This window comes from Candoia aspera, chromosome 15, assembly GCF_035149785.1.
Source record: "Candoia aspera isolate rCanAsp1 chromosome 15, rCanAsp1.hap2, whole genome shotgun sequence".
NCBI lineage: Eukaryota > Metazoa > Chordata > Lepidosauria > Squamata > Boidae > Candoia > Candoia aspera.
In genome coordinates this window covers 8,532,200-8,549,898 of record NC_086167.1, presented here as the reverse complement: position 1 = coordinate 8,549,898, position 17,699 = coordinate 8,532,200, and the positions used below count along the sequence as shown (strand labels likewise).

The following is a 17,699-nucleotide window of genomic DNA, read 5'->3' as shown; positions in this document are numbered from 1 at the left end:
GCTGCAGAACGCAAATCTGCTACTGCAGATGATGGCCATTGCAGTACTTAAGACATACAATTGTATGCATATACTTACACATAGGTACTATGCTATCTTCTTCAAGGCCAGATGTGGGCTTCATTCTCTTTATTGTTCTTGCAAATCATAACTCCGACTCCTCTGTTTGAATTCTTCCAGGTTTTTGATGCCCGAGACTGTACCACAGCCCATGGGATGTTCAACTACATTTGCAACCACATCAAATATGCCACTAACAAAGGGAACCTCAGGTATGTGAGTGTGTGCGCGCATGTATGTGTTTGTGTTCATGCCCAAAAGGCATGGTGGCACTGGGCCAGGACCTGCTTTGTTTATACCTAACTTATCTCAGTTTGGGAGGGTCGGCAGAAAACGGAGTAACTCAGTGTTAGAATTTCCCCTAGCAAAAATAAAATGAAAAGCCAACAATTCTACTCTAAAATGAAATGGATTTTCCACTCTAATGGCCCATATACAAAGGATGCCAAAGTTGCTGCTGGTGCCTTTAGAGCAAGGGGTGGTAACCTACAGACCTATGGCTACATGTGGCTTGCAAACCTCCTCCTTTACAACCCCGTTTCAAACCTCCTCCAGCAGGGTGGCTGAATTGCTGTAATTGCTGTAAATTGGAGGCAGGGCTTCCTTTCATGTTGAGATGAAAAAATAGTATGGTAAGGGCTAAAATGAGCTTAACACCACTTACAAAGAAAAACAAAGAACTCCAAATTCAAACAAACAAAGTCATTTCCAGCCTGGCCTAACTGGGATGCAGCTCCACTTATTTTGCAGAATCAAACAAGACTGTCTAAAACCTTGACGACCCCCATCACAGAAAGAGTCAGGCAATCTTTCAATATATACCCTTTCTCTATCTCTGCAGCACTGCCAGGATGCCCAGAGAGAGCAAGTGTTTAACCCAACATTTAGTGGAGTTTTTAGCCTGGCCAGAAGACTTTTCTGGGAAAATCTCAAAATGCAAGAACAGCTTGCTGGAGCAAACCAAGCCCAGATCAACTCAGCAATTTGCTTCCCATCCCCGCCCCCCATAGCTCACCAAATGCCCCTAGGATGCTCATAAGCAGGAAGAGGAAACTTAACCCCTCTCCCCCTGTTGTTTCCCTGCAGCTGGTATTTGGAAACATGGGGCTCCCAACTTGGTGCATTTTTCAATATTTTGGTTAAATGTTCAAGGGTTGGCTTAGCCACAGATGGGCTTTTACGTGAGTATATACAGTATGGTAAATTCCACAGAGAGATTTGCACCTGTGTGCAACTTAAGAATTAAGAATCAGTCCCTACACTGAGCTCTCCATGGTCCTGACAATGTTTTGTTGATCAGAGCCCAGCTGAGAGTTTTTGGCTGGCATCCTTGAGGTCCTCTGCCAGGTCAGGCCATGGAGGGCCCTAGCTGAGGATGGCAAGAAGAAAACCAGACCTCGGTTTTCTTATGATTGTGGGCCAACTGGCTGAGCACTGTCTGCAGAGTAACTCCTTCTGGTAGGAATGTTAAAGCTCCCACCCCCACCCTTTTTTTCCCCTTGTCCTCCTAGGTCTGCCATCACCATCTTCCCCCAGAGGACTGATGGCAAACACGACTTCCGAGTCTGGAACTCCCAGCTCATCCGTTATGCTGGCTATAAACAACCAGACAGTACCATCTTGGGTGATCCAGCCAACGTGGAGCTGACTGAGGTTGGTGCATGACATGGAGGGATGCCCAGAATGCCATAAGGATAGAGCACCTGTAGTGGAAAAATCCATTGTATTATTGAAATGGTCTGTGGGAATGACCTTGGGAGACAGGAGGGAGAGCCCCAGGCTGGACCACCAGCATATAAAAGGTGTCTCAGCCCACAGAAGGAGAGGGGCCGTGGGAAGCATTTCACAGGGGACCCTCCCTAGTTTTCCAGAGAATAAAAGGAGAGGAGGGGAGAAATACTTTCAGACTTGCAAGATTCTGTTAATGTAACCTTACAATAAACTTAGTACTAATAGTTGTGTACTAATGGTTAGCATTCATGGTTAGTACTAAAATTAGTACTCAGTGGTGCTTCTTGTCGGGACTACCTTGAAGGGCTAACAATTATTGGCTGCATGCATTCTTTAATGCTCTGTTCTGAATCCAAGTCTGTCCTTAATTGTAATCTTTTAGTAATCTTTTAGTTTTGATCAATATAAACTTGTTTTTGCAGCCATAGTTTGTCCCTTTTTTAATAGAAGTTGGACGGCAAGCTAACATTACCCTCCATGCTTATTCCAAAGCTTCTTTTAGAAGCTGAACAATTTATAAATGATGAGCATTTGAAATGTATTCAGGAAAAGAGTGCAAAATTTGAACCAAAGTGCCCTGTGAAAACAACACTGTTCACTGTAGAAATTTAAGTATATAGTTTGGTGCATAAAGCAGCCTGGCTGTATTCCTTTTCTACTGATTTAGATTCTGCCAACCTTAAGAGAATAAAATTTGTCTGTCTGCTGTAAATTGATCATAGAGTCTTGGTAGTAGAGTCATGAAGAAGGCCAATATTCTTCTAGGGTTTATTTTGGGTTCCACGTAACAAGCCAGATCAAACATGCCAAGGCAGTCAGTATTTTTCCATTCTGGCACCAAGTAAGAAAGCAAACCAGAGTAAAGGTTTCCTATCTCCTTGGAGATTTGGCACAGGGATGGGTTTTGAAGCATTTCAGTCTAAACCAGCCAGGCCAAAGATCCTTCTAAAATTATGTACTGTTGCTCATAGGACTGCACAACTTCCTTTAGCTTGAGGGCTGCACTAGGCATTGTGTGGCATGTTTGGACTGACAGAGCCAGGAACTATTTTGGAAGGGTCCTTCTGGAGTTTTAGGGGGTGAAATGGGTGCCTTAAGAAGCTCTATGCTGAAGGCATCCTTTTTTCCCATTAAAGTCCCCAACATCCCAGATGCAAAGAAAGCCCCTCTAAAGGGACTCTGCGGGCCAGCAAAGAGATGTTAGTGGGCTTCACTTTTTGCACCTGTTCTGTTGCATGGATATCCACCAGCCTACATTTTTCTTTGGGTGCAGATTTGCCTACAGCAAGGGTGGAAAGCCCCCTACGGCCGATTTGATGTCCTACCACTCCTTCTCCAGGCCAATGGCAATGACCCTGAGCTTTTTGAAATCCCACCTGAGTTGGTGTTGGAAGTCCCCATTAGACATCCCAAGTAAGTCCTGTGTTCTTGGCTCGCATTATGTTGATGTCAAGCAGTTGTCAGTCTTTAGACTCAACTATGTTGTAGGAGACTCTGGATAGGGTTCCATGAACCTACCTTTGGGCACATTTGGAAAATACTTCTCTTTTCCCTGAGTAAGTTGTACCCAACTTAGTGGCGGTTTCCTTACACCCTGGGTTTTTATTTTGTTTTGTTGTTTAGTTGTGTGCTAGGATGATGTGCTTTATGGATAGATCCTTAGGCATGGAGTTTGCTTTCAGCCTCAAAACAGGAAGGAAAGATAGATAGATAGATGGATGGATGGATGGATGGATGGATGGATGGATGGATGGATAGATAGATAGATAGATAGATAGATAGATAGATAGATAGATAGATAGATAGAGGTTCTTCTTCAGAATTGGACCAGATGTTCTTCAGGTAGATAAAGCTTTTGTAGCTTTTCTAGCTGAAGTTGTCCTGGCTGTTCCTGCTTTTCTTCCTCCTCTTCCTCTTCCTCTTCCTCTTCCTCTTCTTCTTCTTTTCTTTAACAGATTCGACTGGTTTAAAGACCTCGAGCTTCAGTGGTATGGCTTACCAGCTGTTTCGAACATGCTGCTAGAGATTGGAGGCTTGGAATTCTCAGCATGCCCCTTCAGCGGCTGGTACATGGGGACTGAGATTGGAGTCCGGGACTACTGTGACAGCTCTCGTTACAACATCCTAGAGGTAGCCATTCTCTCTCGAATCATACTTCTGAGTCTTAGAAACCCTTCAAGGTGATGGCAGGAGCAGAGGAACTAGTGACTGCCAGACGGTTGGGATTTCAGCTCTCACCATCCTGAGCCATTCATTGGCTGTGATGTCTGAGGCTGATGGGGGATGAAGTCCATCACATCTAGAAGATACCCTTGATATAAAGTTGATATCAACCCAACAACTTTGGTCAATCTTATCACTGGAAGGGAAAAGTTGGAGTAATCAACATTTCTTAAAGGTCTACGCAGCATAGAGTCTTCCTGTCTTAAAAGCTAACACATTTATTATGGCATAGTAGTAAAAAAAGAAAACAAATTGAAGTTAAAATTCACCAAACTTAAGCATAACCAGATGCAACTATTTGTTCTTTAACTGAACTGAGGGCTCAAAAAAAAAAAGAGCAAGTACAGAAACTGATACTTACCAATCAGTAGTGGCCATTCACAAAACATTACTTGGATGTGATAACATTTGATGATGCATCTGATAAGCTGGACTCTAATCCATAATGTGAGAGCCAATTTGGTGTAGTGCTCCAGGCACCAGGCTAGAAACCAGGAGACCGTGAGTTCTAGTCCCACTTTAGGCATGATGCCAGCTGGGTGACCTTGGGCCAGTCTCTCTCTCTCATCCCTAGGAAGGAGGCAATGGCAAACCACTTCCAAAAAACCTTGCTAAGAAAACTGCAGGGACTTGTTCAGGCAGCCTCCGAGAATCGGACACAATTGAACGGATTTTTTTTTAAAAGTCCATAACAGTGCATGCCATCTTTCTCCAACTTGTTGTTTCCCAGCTGTCTTAAGTCTACAATTCCCAGTCTTCTTGTCCCAATGTATCTAGAGGCCACCAGGCCATTAAAAAACAACAGCCACACCTTTGGCTGCAGCAGATAAACAAAGCTAACCCTGTTTCGACTTTAGATGTAAATTTAGGAATCCTGAAGTTAGAGATCTAAATTTTGGACATCCAGATTATTTGAAGAAAGCAGTAAGCAAATACAGGTACAAATCCTTTTTGTTGTTGCTGTTAAAATGATTTTCTAACCGCCTAGCTCAGTGATGGTGGACCTGTGACACGTGTGTCAAAAGTGACACACCACAATGTTTTGGGTGACACGCCAGCTTTCACCAACACCCAACAACTATTCTCCCTGTTTGAGTTACCAAAGAAACTGAATGAACAAAAGGCACTGCAACTCCCCCCTCCACCTATCCCCGCCCCATCTCTGCCCTTTTGGTTGCCCAAGATTGGATTATATTTTTTAAAAATAAATGAATATGTAAAGAATTGATTCTCTTTTTTGGTGGGGGGGAAGTGTGACATGCCAGGAGTCAAGTTAGGCATTTTTTCAAATTCTTGACACAAGCCCAAAAGGTTCGCCATCACTGGCCCAGCTCAAATCAGACTGAAGAGTGGTGTAGAGCTTAGAATCAGTAACTGGAATCACAATCACAGCAGGTTCAGTAAACCTTTTTTATTTCTTTCAAAACTTACTGCACTGACAAGGCAGTCCTGTTTTCCAGCCGCTTTATTAATAATTCCTATCCAGTCCTGCTGTTTGATAAAGCTTCACTTCACGTCTAATTGTGATTAACCTGTGCTGTTCATGCATTGCAGGAAGTTGCCAAAAAGATGAATTTGGACATGCGGAAGACGTCTTCTCTCTGGAAGGACCAGGCACTAGTAGAAATCAATATTGCAGTCCTGTACAGTTTCCAGGTACCGGTAGATTATTTCATAAAACAACAGCCGTTTGGTAACATTAGAAATACACATTCTTCAGAATGCTGTGCAGGTAGTCCTTGTTTGGCGACCACAACTGGGACCAGCCACTCAGTCATTAAGCGAAGTGGTTGCTAAGTGAAACAGCAACTGTGCTTGCAATCTTACTTCAGCTTTCCTTTGTTTTACAGACCTGTGAGGGTCATACATGCGAGGACTGGTCGCAAAATTACTTTTCATCACTGTCCTAAGGTTGTGAAATGAGGCAGCCACTAAATGAGGACTACCTGTACTCAGATCATTTTGGATTCTTGCTTTAATGGTTCTGAAAACACCTCCCTTTTTAGAACACATCTTGGGTCCTTGAGGCATCTGTCATCATTCAAAGCTTGATGTTTGCTGCCACCCTCAGATTTTTAATGTAACATCAGAGGTTAATTATTATATGCGCAGGGAGAATCCATATTAATGACAGTGAATGGGTTCAATTAAAATTAAATGTAATGTAACTTTTTAAAAATAGTTTTTATTAAAAGATTTTACATACATAATAAGAAATACATTCAAAGAAAAAAATATAGTAAAGTAAATGTGAAAAAGAAAGAAAAAAGGAAAGGAAAAAAAGACAAAGAAAAAAGGAGATAGGAAGAAGAAAAAGAACAGAACAGAACAGCAAACAAGAAGCGAGAGAGAGGCAGAGAGATGTGGCTTCCCATCTTCCCCTCGAAGTTATACATACAATTCTAATCAAACCTCTCTCTCTAAGATTACATCATAATTCCCTTCTTTCTATAACCTCTTCTTTCTAATCATCAAAACCATAAATCACAAAATCGTTTAGATATACCTAAATTTGTATGGCCAGGGAAAAAACCACGCGTTAAATGCAAAGTGTTACCAGATGCAAAGGAAAGGGAACGATTTGGGTTTACTGGACTCGAAATTGTATTCTGCAGCTTGTTGTTTGGTTTGGATGGAAGAGTGTGTATTGCTGAGAAACAGAAGGCTTTTGAGGTTAGAAGGGCACAACCCAAGGTTTGGATGGCATGGATATTTATGGTACGATGAAGTTAAGGTGGATTTTAAAGACCATTTTATTAGACGTGCCGTATCAAGAATGTGGAATAGATATAAACCCAGGCTGTGCCCAAAAACACCTCTACGGATCTCAGCACAAATTTAATGTAACTTTTGATGGAAGTTGAACCCGGGGCTTTCTACCACCACCCACTTTTTGGAATGTTTTCCCCAATAAAGCACTCAAAAGCCAACTGAAGTCTTTGGCTCCCCCTACAGCTGCCTCTGGAAATCGAAATTGCTTCATTTACTTTCAACCCTGGCAAGGCAGCCCTGCTGCATTTTGACTCCTTCCCTAATTACTTGGCTTGGACAGGGGCCCTAATATTTGCCTGGAGTCCTCCATTATGGTACCTCCATGCATTTTAGAGTCTCATTTTATTTACGTATTTATTTATCAGTCATATTTCTAGAGCTGCCCATCTCACAAAATGTGACAAAGTAAAGAAGAGATTTGTTTCTTGCCTGGAGTTAATCTTGCATTGTTTTCTTCTCGGTATCCTTTTCTTCGAGATGAGGGAAAATGCCAGGGACTGGGCTTTTGGCTCAACAGACTAGGCTAAAAGGAATTCAATATGCTACAGCTGTTGCATAGCGTATTGAACTAAGCCCTAAGTTGATGCATTTGTTTGAGTGTAGTTTGTGAACACCGCCCATTTATACAGTCCTCCTTTCTTCTACAGAGTGACAAGGTGACAATTGTGGATCATCACTCAGCCACCGAGTCCTTCATCAAACACATGGAGAATGAGTATCATTGCCGGGGAGGTTGCCCAGCTGATTGGGTATGGATTGTCCCACCCATGTCTGGAAGCATCACCCCTGTCTTCCACCAGGAAATGCTCAACTACAGACTTACACCGTCCTTTGAGTATCAGGTACCATTTCCTGACCTGCCCCTTCAGCTCAGATTCCAATTGATGTTTGGGGATGGAGAACTATATCAAAGGGATTAATGCTACCTGCAATTGGGGTCATCCTTGGTAGTAGTGACCTTTTGGATGCAACCATGTCCCATGTTCTTGTGGCTCTGCAGACCTTGATTTGTGGAAAGGATGCAAATGAGTTTTGTACATGACCCAAACCTGACGTTATTGTTGTAACGTCGCTTGCTTGAGATAGGTGGCCACATACGTTGATTGAATGAATGAATGAATGAATGAATGAATGAATGAATGAATGAATGAATAAATAAATAAATAAATAACATTTGCATTTCCAGGATAGGGAGGGCTAAAATAGCTTGAGATATGAAATGTCCTGTCCTCCAGACGTGGCTGTAGAACAGCTCTCAGCAACAGAGAATCCTTTCCGATCGTGACCCACATCTGGAAGACCAAGGACATAGCAGTGTCAAGCTGTCCCACCTCCTCCTGTACTCAGTTGCACTGCCCTAAGGGGGCAAAGTGCAAAAGAGACAGTTCAGGGCAGTTACACTCCCGACAAGGAGTAAAAAGATCAGCAGCTGTTTATTCACTGGCTAAAATATGATTGGCCCAACCCTGCCTTGGCTCCCGATTCTTCTTAAGTCTTTCAAGAAGGATTTTGAAAGGCAGAGAGTGACAGTAAACCCAAGTGCCCTCAGATGTAGCATCCTATGTTCTGTTGGTGTAGAGGGCAGAGGGAATGGCCTTGAAGGACAGGAGGAAGAGGCACTGCCAAGGCAACGGTCAGATAAGAGGGGCTTGAGCCTGGGCCAAGAAAGGAACATGAGAAAATGTCTCAGACAAGCCCCTCCCTGGTTCACATGAAGATAAAGGGAGGGAGAGGGAAGCCCATTCAGACGTGCAAGGTTCTGGAACTACAGCTGGTACAGTAAAAGTAGTCCTGACCTCTATGGCGTTGGTTTCTTCATCTGGTCTACCTTGTTGGATTGACAGTTGGTCAGCCAGTTTGTCGAAGAAGAGATCATATAATTGTCACTGCAAGAAGAGTGGAAAAAACAAGTTGAGAGAAAGCTCAGGAGGAGGACAACACTTGCAGGGGAATGGAGGGGTTTCCTAATAGGAAGCTAAAACTACTAGGGAAAACCACAATTAATAACCAAAATGGTCACAGAAGGCTTTTCCTGCTGGCAGAGACAAAAATCATGCAGGGAATGGATACAGGCTGATGGGATTTGCACTTAATTATTGCGAGAGCCATTGTTGTTCAGCTGTGGAAAGGCTGGAGGGGAATATACTGTGTGTCTGCCTAATTTTAAAGTCACATTTTTGCCTGGAAAAGTCGATTTGATGCCATTCCGCATGCTTGCCAGAACTTTGAAGAGCCGGTGGGGACTTTGAACAGCTCCAGAAACCCCCTGCTTCCCTGCCAAGCCAGGGTCCCCTTTCAAGCCCCCCCACCCGCCCAACTTGCCGACCAGTCTTCTTCCAGCACATAAGGGGGCCAGCAAGCTATTTCTTGCAAGAAGCATTTTCGGCCTCATGCCGTTGAGCAGAATACTGAGGTCACACAGATACTGAGCCAATTAAGGGTACATTTGGGGGAAAGGGAGAGCAAATGTGCCTTCTCTGCAGTAGCTCCTGCCCTTTGGAACATCCTCCCCCCAGAGGTGAGACAGGCCCCCTTGTTCCCGGACTTTCGAAAAAGATTAAAGGCCTGGTTCTGCCAGCAGGCTTGGAACGGGAGGGGGAATAGTTGTACCTGGGGATGGCTAGTGCCCTAGAGTGACTTCAGGTGGACCTACTACACTCACGGTCTGATAAAGAACTTTTGCCCATCTTGATTCCATTACCTTCTTATTTTTATTGTATTTATTGTATTTATAATTGTTTTGGTTTTTAACCCTATTTTATTGTAAACTGCCCAGAGTCCCTCCTTGCGAGGGAGATGGGCGGTGATCAAATTTGATAAATAAATAAATTCAGAGGTTGAAATCATTGTGTGGTTGAGACTCCTGGTGGTCAAGGGCATGTTGAGATAAAAACAGAAAGGTAGACGTTTTGGATCATTGTATACTCAACGGCAAATGAGTATCTGTATCAGCTCTTTTGCAATCGTAGAAGCGTACAATATCCATTCCCTTTGTCCTCCTGTTAATTTCCCAGTTTGTTTATAGAGCCAGGTACTTGGAAAATATCCGGTGTTGTGATTTTCTAAGCATTCCTGTTGTTTTCTGTTGATCTCATGCCAATGAAACACGAGATGCTGAAAACTCAAGATAATCATGACTTAGATGGGTTGAGATGGTAACAATCTTTCATGGATTCTGGAAGCAGGCATGAGACTCCCTTTGTCAGAACCCACAATCAAAGAGTTCTTAGATCTCTTGACTGTGTTCTCTGCCATTGAAGCAACGAGTGTCCAGCTCCAGATGGGAGGAGAAAAGTTGCTGAGAGCGAGAAGAAATCCAAGGTCATATCAGCCAGCCGGCCAGGACTGGAATGCCGGACTGTTAAGGGAAAAGAGGGGGATGCGGAGGAGGTTTTGACGTGCCAATGTGTCTTTTATCAGTTAATTCAGTAGGGCCAGATTAAGCCTGGTATGGCAACAGATGATATGATGTAGAATTCAACTCCAAATCAATACCCAAGAAAGCTGTTGAAGCTACATCTGGACATGGTAAAGTCTTGACTTCATCCTTAGACTCAACTTTTCTCTTTCAACTGGGGTGCTCTTCTCTCCTTCCAGCCTGATCCTTGGAACACACATATCTGGAAAGGTGTCAATGGCACTCCCACCAAGAAGAGAGCAATTGGCTTTAAAAAACTAGCTAAGTAAGTATGCAGCCATACCGTGACATTTCCTCCTATACAACATAGTTTTTGATGTACAGTTAAAACTTTAAGCAGCATGCTAGCAGTAGCAGTACACATCCCAAGGATGACATCCATCCCCTGAAAGACTTGGTGGAGTATCTTGAGTTTAATCTGACGGAAGGGATAAAAATATAACTACAAGGGCTGTACAAAGATTGAACTCAGTGCCTCGAACGGGGTGCTCCCAAGCCAGTTTGATAGTTTGATGCATGTATGCAAGCTTGTTTTTTTTTTTTTTCTGAATCACGTCTATGATTCAGACTGATTTGATTCTTTGAATTAATGGTTTGAATAAGCTCAAAGATTTGATTTGGATTTTGTGTGATTCGCAAACTCCAATTAAATTTATAGATAGCAAAAATTAGAACAGTGTTTAATTAATTTAGCTTAAATTGAATTAAACTCTCATTCAAACTGAAGTTTTGTTCTAGCTCCATGTACTTCTTTGTCCCGACTCCACCTACTTTCAGTATCATCACTGTGACACCACATTCAGGTCAAAAGATGATTTGATCTTTGACCCAAAATACATGTGTATCTATACTTCCTCGTTGTTGCTGAATACGCCCTAAGACACTTCTATTATTTGTTGTCAGAGGCAAACACTTACTTGTAAATAAGGCCACAAAACTCTTGATAGCAAACTTGGAAAGTGATGAAAAGGAACGCTTAGGAGATCTTTCTGAAGCAATGAAGTTATTCTCTTTCCACCTCCCACTTAGAGCTGTGAAGTTCTCGGCGAAGCTGATGGGACAGGCAATGGCGAAGAGGGTCAAAGCCACCATCCTCTATGCCACAGAAACAGGGAAGTCTCAGGTCTATGCAAAAACCCTGTGTGAAATCTTCAAGCATGCCTTTGATGCCAAGGTGAGCACCTGGTTTGCATGGACCGGCAAACCCTCTCTTTCCAAACAAGTTGAGCTGCGCTAGTTCCTTTGGGGCTGAAGTACAAAACCCTCATAGACCGGCCTTGCAGATCCCCACATGGCGTTTGGTGCCATCATCCTTCTTCCTCTTGAAGGGTTGGGTGGTGGCGCGCAGCTTTGCAGAAAATACCAATTCACAGCACCTGCAGTGTTAGCGATGCCACCTCATCCAGTTCCCAAAGCAGTTTTGCGACTCCTCCAATGTGACGTTTCCTACTTATTTTTTCACGTGGCAAAAGAAAAGGATCCATGTGAAAGCGGTGCTTTAAAAAATAACCATTTGAATGACAGGAAAAGGGGAAGCGACTGAGGGCAGAATAGATGCTGGATTTGCTGACATCTATGTCTGTGTATTTGACTGTGCGGCTGTGGGTTCCCCTGTGCCAACTTCTTCTTAAATAATATGCCGCAACCTGGCAGCCCTTTCTTAGAGATTTTGCCTTTTGTCCCTGGAGCTTTTAGAGTCCCAAGGACTCCTGAGAGGAAAAAGTAGATCGTCGACTGTTGCACGCAGATATGTGCAGATGTGCAGTTCGTAGCTTTCAAGCTTGCTATTCTGAAGCTACTGGTTTTATCTTTCCAGGTGATGTCGATGGATGAGTATGATACTGTTCACCTGGAACATGAAACTCTAGTTCTGGTAGTCACCAGCACCTTTGGCAATGGAGACCCACCTGAGAATGGAGAGGTAGGAAGGGAGGGGGGCTGGCCTTTGGCACCTACTTGTAGTACATGTGGCAGTCCAATCGAGTCTGCTCTACTTCTACCCACAGATCCCAGGGACTGAACTTGGGATCCCACCAAGCCAGTGCTCTACCACTAGGCTGACTAGAACTGGCTGCAAACATTTGGACAACCACTAGATAGCAGCAAAGCAGGTTTATGGTGGCAAACCAAGTGTCTCTACTGCCATCTAGTGGTTGTCTGGATTTTGCACTCCAATGGTGGAGACTTTGGGGGATTTTTCTGGAGTTGTGGGGAGATTTTCAGAAACAAAATGGATGCCTTAAACCTTTAAAAATCCCCCCAAATATGGCTCATGTTAGATCCTGGCTCTTCCCGCTTGGACTATGGCCCTTGATGGGCTGCAGAGGCTTCAAATTGAAGGAAGTTGCACATCCCAATGCTAAGGCCGCACATCTTAAAGCTGCCGAGGTTGAGAAACACTGATATATGATAAGTGCACACTTTGAAAATAATTTGGATGAAGTTGTTTGGACTCCCCAAACTTGCAAATCCAGCTGGTTTCTTCCATTCATTAAAAAAAGCCTGTCATTTTTCAGACCTGGAAAAAAAAAATCTTGCAGCTGCTTTAAGAGCTGTAATAATTCTGATGAGTTAATTTCTTAAAACAGCCATTTTTCAGGCCCCTGCAAAAGCTGAAGAAATGACAGGATGTTTTAATTAACAGAAGAAAGATGCTGGGCTCTCAACTGGGTGAAGTCAGCTGCACATTTTCTAAATTACTTCATTCATAACCCTAATGTGGTAAGTCTGTTTGGTTTTTCTCTGGTCCCCAGAAATTTGGGTGTGCCTTGATGGAGATGAAGAATCCTAACTCTGGCTTGGAAGAGAGCAGGTAAGTGTGACCATTCCTTTGCAACGTGGAACAGTTTCTTTGATTTTTCTGGCTTTCTTTCCATGTGCTGGACTATTGGGGGGGGGGGGCGTTGTAAGAATTCCAAGGGACAGTCACAGCTCCCATAGATTTGCAGATTTCCCGGATGGTCAAAAGACTTTGAGGTACCTCTTCTTTCGGCAGATAAAGATCCTAAAATAACTCTTGCTGTGTTTCATGAGGAATCTTGCTAAGTCTGTAATTGCAGCTTGTAAAATCTGTGCTTTGCTAATAGCGAAGGAGATTAAGCACCATCACACTCTTTTTTATTACATGCATTAGATGGCTTATTGTCTGGGACTCATTAGAAGAAGCAGCAATTTGCAAAATAATAAGTTGTGGTTTGAAGAAACAACAGGAATTACTGCAAGATTTCTCTGATTTTAGGGATTTTTATTTTATTTATTTGTCAAATTTCATCACTGACCATCTCCCCCAAAAGAGAGATAGGTGGAGACCCAATCTGGTGTAGTGGTTAAGGCACCAGGCTAGAAACCAGGTGACTGTGAGTTCTAGTCCCGCCTCTGGCACGAAGCCAGCTGGGTGACCTTGGGCCAGTCCCTCTCTCTCAATCCTTGGAAGGAGACAATGGCAAACCACTTCTGAAAAACCTTGCCAAGAAAACTGCAGGGACTTGTCCAGGCAGTCTCCGAGAATTGGACACAATTGAACAGATTTTTAAAAAGGAGGGGGGATAGGTGAGCACTAACTAAATTGGGATTTGGCAACTGGAAATTCCAGCTTCCCTCCCCCCGCCCCCAAAAAAACCTACTTTCCTGATTCCAGGAAACAGACATATATATTCTTAACCCAGATCTAAGATCCATCTAGTTCAACCTTTTAGTTTAGAAGAAACTTGCTGATCAAATCTTAATTATTGTAATTGTGTAGACAGTGGTAAGGAAAAAAGAGAAAATTCATTTAGCGGCAGTCCACTTAGAGTTGTAATTTCAGCAGAGAATTAGCATCAGATTTCTCCTCTGGAACACCCCTCTTCTCTCTATTGCTGCATTCACACAGCAACTCTTTCCCTGATTAACGAATTTGGGATTTCCAAATTGCTTTGAGCCATAAATAACGGGGTTCCTGCAATGTGCTAAATGCAGAAAACCTACCCAGGCTTATCATGCTGTGCAAATGCACCCATTGGGTCTTTGAGGATGGTAAATAATGTGCAAATAATTACATCAATCTGCCACCAGATGGCAGGTTTATACCACATTTCTCTGGCCGGTTTCTTGGGCCAATTCCTTACATGCTCATTTTAGAGATAAGTTTATTTCTTTTCCTTTTCACTTTTTTTTAATTATTACTCTATTTTGCTGCCTTTTCATTTTAAAAAATCCTAATATATCATTGACAATTTATGATTATTTTGCTTTTAATTGATTTAGTGGGCCTTGTGGCCTTAGAATTTGGACAGGATATAACTATTTTAATTTTTTAATTTTTAATTAGTTATTATTTTTTATCCTGCCTTTATTATTTTTATAATATTTTATAAATATTAGAGCATTCTTACACATACCTACCCAGAAGCAAGTCCCACTGAGTTCCAAGATGCTTATCTCCAGATAAGTAGACACAGAGACTTTCCAAATTGTGATTTTTAATATGGCAGAAGGGAGAAATTATTAAAATCATGAGTGGAGAGTAATAACCTTAACCAAATGTGATTTTGATTGAGTTTAAATCTCAGTGAACAGAAGAAACTTAGTTTTCCCCTGGCTCTGCCCGCTATTATATGGCATGCAGGTGCTGCTGTGATGCTCAGAAGTAAGTTCTGCACCCCGAGGATACAGGATGGTGAAACCAGATTTACTCAAGAAATCATAAAATAGGGGAGAATGGCTAAATTGTCCTATCAGCTTAGAGCCTCTTGCAAATGCCTTTCAAAAAAAATGGTAAATTGGTTGATTCTAGCATAGGCTTTGTGCAGTTTTTGGACCTGAACAGGGAAATAGTTATCTGGAATATACTCACAAAGGATAGCTTAGTGCTGATTCCCCCCTATTTTTTTTCCCCCTCCTGCCTGGTCGCTTTAATTCTCCCTCCTGCTTGCAGGAGCTACAAAGTGCGCTTCAACAGCGTCTCCTCCTATTCGGATGCTCGGAAATCTTCTACTGATGGACTCGAGGCCAGGGACAACTTTGAGAGTACCGGTCCTCTGGCAAATGTCAGGTGAGCAGAGAAGCCGGGAGCGGCTGCAGAAATCCAGGCCCTTGAGGAAATTGGGGGTGAAGGAGAAGGGCCAATCCAGAGGCTCGCCCATAATTTTTCAAACGTGGTTGTCTTGGAGGCAAGGATGGCCTTACTTTGGCTTGGAGGCCAACGGCATCATTCCTGCCTCCACGTTGGCTCTGTTGGATTCCATTCCCATTTCTGCCATGGCTTGCTTCCTGGCAGGTTCTCTGTCTTTGGGCTGGGCTCGCGGGCTTACCCTCACTTCTGCGCCTTTGCCCGTGCGGTGGACACACTCCTGGAAGAGTTGGGAGGGGAACGCATCCTGAGGATGGGCGAGGGGGATGAACTGTGTGGCCAGGAGGAATCCTTCAGAACATGGGCCAAGAAGGTCTTCAAGGTAACCTACATTTATCTGATGTTACTTCTTTTTGGATCTTGGAGAGGAGGGGCTTCGAAGAGAGTATATCAGCCTCTACATGACTCAGTCGCCAAGTATCACCTTGGCCAGCAGCTTCCTAAAAAAAAAACATGGAAGAAAATCGACCATGTGTGTTTCAGAAGCAGGGAGAGGATGTGTGCATAGACAGCTTGCAAATTCAAGGGGGGTTGGGGCAAAAAAGCAAAAATATGGAGAATATCTGTGCTCAGTCCCTGTGGAGCAAATAAAGAGCCTTGCTCGGTCAGTCTGCTGGGATAAAGAAAGAGAAAATCTCCAATTCTGGAGCCTTGGAAAAATGCCAGGCCTACTCCAGAGGTAGCGTCTGAATTTAAGGGAATTCCCCAAAGAGGAGAAGTGCACAGAAAAAAAGTAAAAACGATGGCTCGCTCACCCTCTGAAATCACTCCTGTGTGCATACACCCGTATACACTCTGGCCAGAAACCCTGTTTGAAAAAAAGGGCAGAACCAGGACAAATATATAGTTGGGGTTGAACTATTCAGCATTTCTATGTGCAAGCAGGAAACATGAATAGAGGCCTCTACGTTGAGTGGCCAACCCAAGGAAATCTATGGGTGCTTCCTCTGCAGGAAACGCCACTGAGTTCAGGGATTCTCACTCCCAGGTAAATCTCATCCTGTTCTGCCAGTTTATTAACCTCATTCTCTCTCGTTCCCCTCCATTCAACCTGCAGAGAGGCTGAGCATCAGCAAGGGAATCTCTGGGGATTCGCCAGCATTTGGGATTCCTGCTTTTTCCGAACACTTCTTTGTGTTGGTGTCTCCAAGAGAGAATTTCAGGGCAAATTCTCACCCCCTTCCCGTAAACGTCTAACCTCCTGCTCCCTGCAGAAACCAAAATGAAAACATTCCCTACAGTTGAGACTCTAACCTTTGTTTGAAAGTTGTGTTGGTTGAAGCCGACATCTCTTTGCATAACTGGTTCTGTTGTCAAGCTGTGAGGAAGTTTTTACTCATATGGAGTCAGAATCAGCCTTTGAGTACTTTAAATCCATTATTTCATGTCCTGCACTCTGGAAAGATAGCAAACAGGTCTTGATCTTCTGTGTAACATCCTTTCAGGTGTTTGAAGAGAGAGTTAATCATTCCCCATCATCTTCTGTCTGATGGAGTTTTTAAAGGTTAATAAAAGCAAGCAGCTAACAGCAATCTTGCAGAGGAGAAGTGTGAACCAAAAAAAGGAACTTGCACATTAAGCTTAATTAAGTTCAGAAATAAATTCAGCCTTCACACTGTAGTTAGATGAAGAAAAATAGAGATAGCTTACTTTTATTCAGTAGATCTGGATACAAGAAGATCCATAGTAGAAAGCACTTAATCATCACTGGTTCTTTATAGACATTTTCTATGTGGAATAGAAAGGGCGAGGAGCTGCATTCTGCAGCCCCCCTTCTTGCATGTCTGCCCACGAGGTAATGGAGATTGTTAATCCCCAAGCCCAAGAAGGAGGAGGAAGAGGAAGTCAGGTGCCATCCCATGTGCCATCCCACAAGCACAATAGAGATGCGATTTGCTAGAGCGACCCCTTTATGCTTATGAGACAATGCTGAGTTGATCCCTGATAATTCCAACACTGTCTTCAAGCCTAACCGTTCCTGGTTAGATAAAATAATGCTTGAGCAAAAATCCTAGAGTTAGGATTGGTAAATCCTAGAGTGAATTGTTATTCCTGCATTAAGCAGAGAGTGGGACTTGATGGCCTCCATGAGTTCTGTCTCATGGAGGCCACCAAGTCCCACTCTGTGCTTAATGCAGGAATATCAATTCAAGCATCTAATGATTGTCCAGCCCCTTCTAAACATATCTAGGGACGGGCAGCCCTCCCTGTCTCTGGGCTGTTGCTTCCACTGTCAAACTGCTCTTGTCATTAGAACTAGAATGAGAACCTTCATCAGGAATCCGCCTCCCTGAAATTTAAGTCCATGTCTTGTTAATTAAAAAACAACAACAATCCAACCCAACAAAACAGATCAATGGGGGAAACCCTTTGAAAGAGACTACC

The 17,699-nt window shown here is 43.2% G+C and overlaps 1 protein-coding gene across 1 annotated transcript in view; it reads left to right on the top strand.

Moving 5' to 3' along the window:
* Positions 1–17,699, top strand: part of NOS1 (nitric oxide synthase 1) — a 100,027-nt gene that overhangs the window by 68,321 nt on the left and 14,007 nt on the right. Inside the window, exons 7-18 of the mRNA XM_063315333.1 lie at positions 181–272; positions 1,572–1,713; positions 3,065–3,204; positions 3,747–3,921; positions 5,569–5,670; positions 7,434–7,628; positions 10,384–10,469; positions 11,234–11,378; positions 12,021–12,125; positions 12,958–13,016; positions 15,120–15,236; positions 15,462–15,636. Coding sequence (XP_063171403.1) covers positions 181–272; positions 1,572–1,713; positions 3,065–3,204; positions 3,747–3,921; positions 5,569–5,670; positions 7,434–7,628; positions 10,384–10,469; positions 11,234–11,378; positions 12,021–12,125; positions 12,958–13,016; positions 15,120–15,236; positions 15,462–15,636 — 1,533 coding nt within the window. The remainder of the gene's footprint in view (positions 1–180; positions 273–1,571; positions 1,714–3,064; positions 3,205–3,746; positions 3,922–5,568; positions 5,671–7,433; positions 7,629–10,383; positions 10,470–11,233; positions 11,379–12,020; positions 12,126–12,957; positions 13,017–15,119; positions 15,237–15,461; positions 15,637–17,699) is intronic.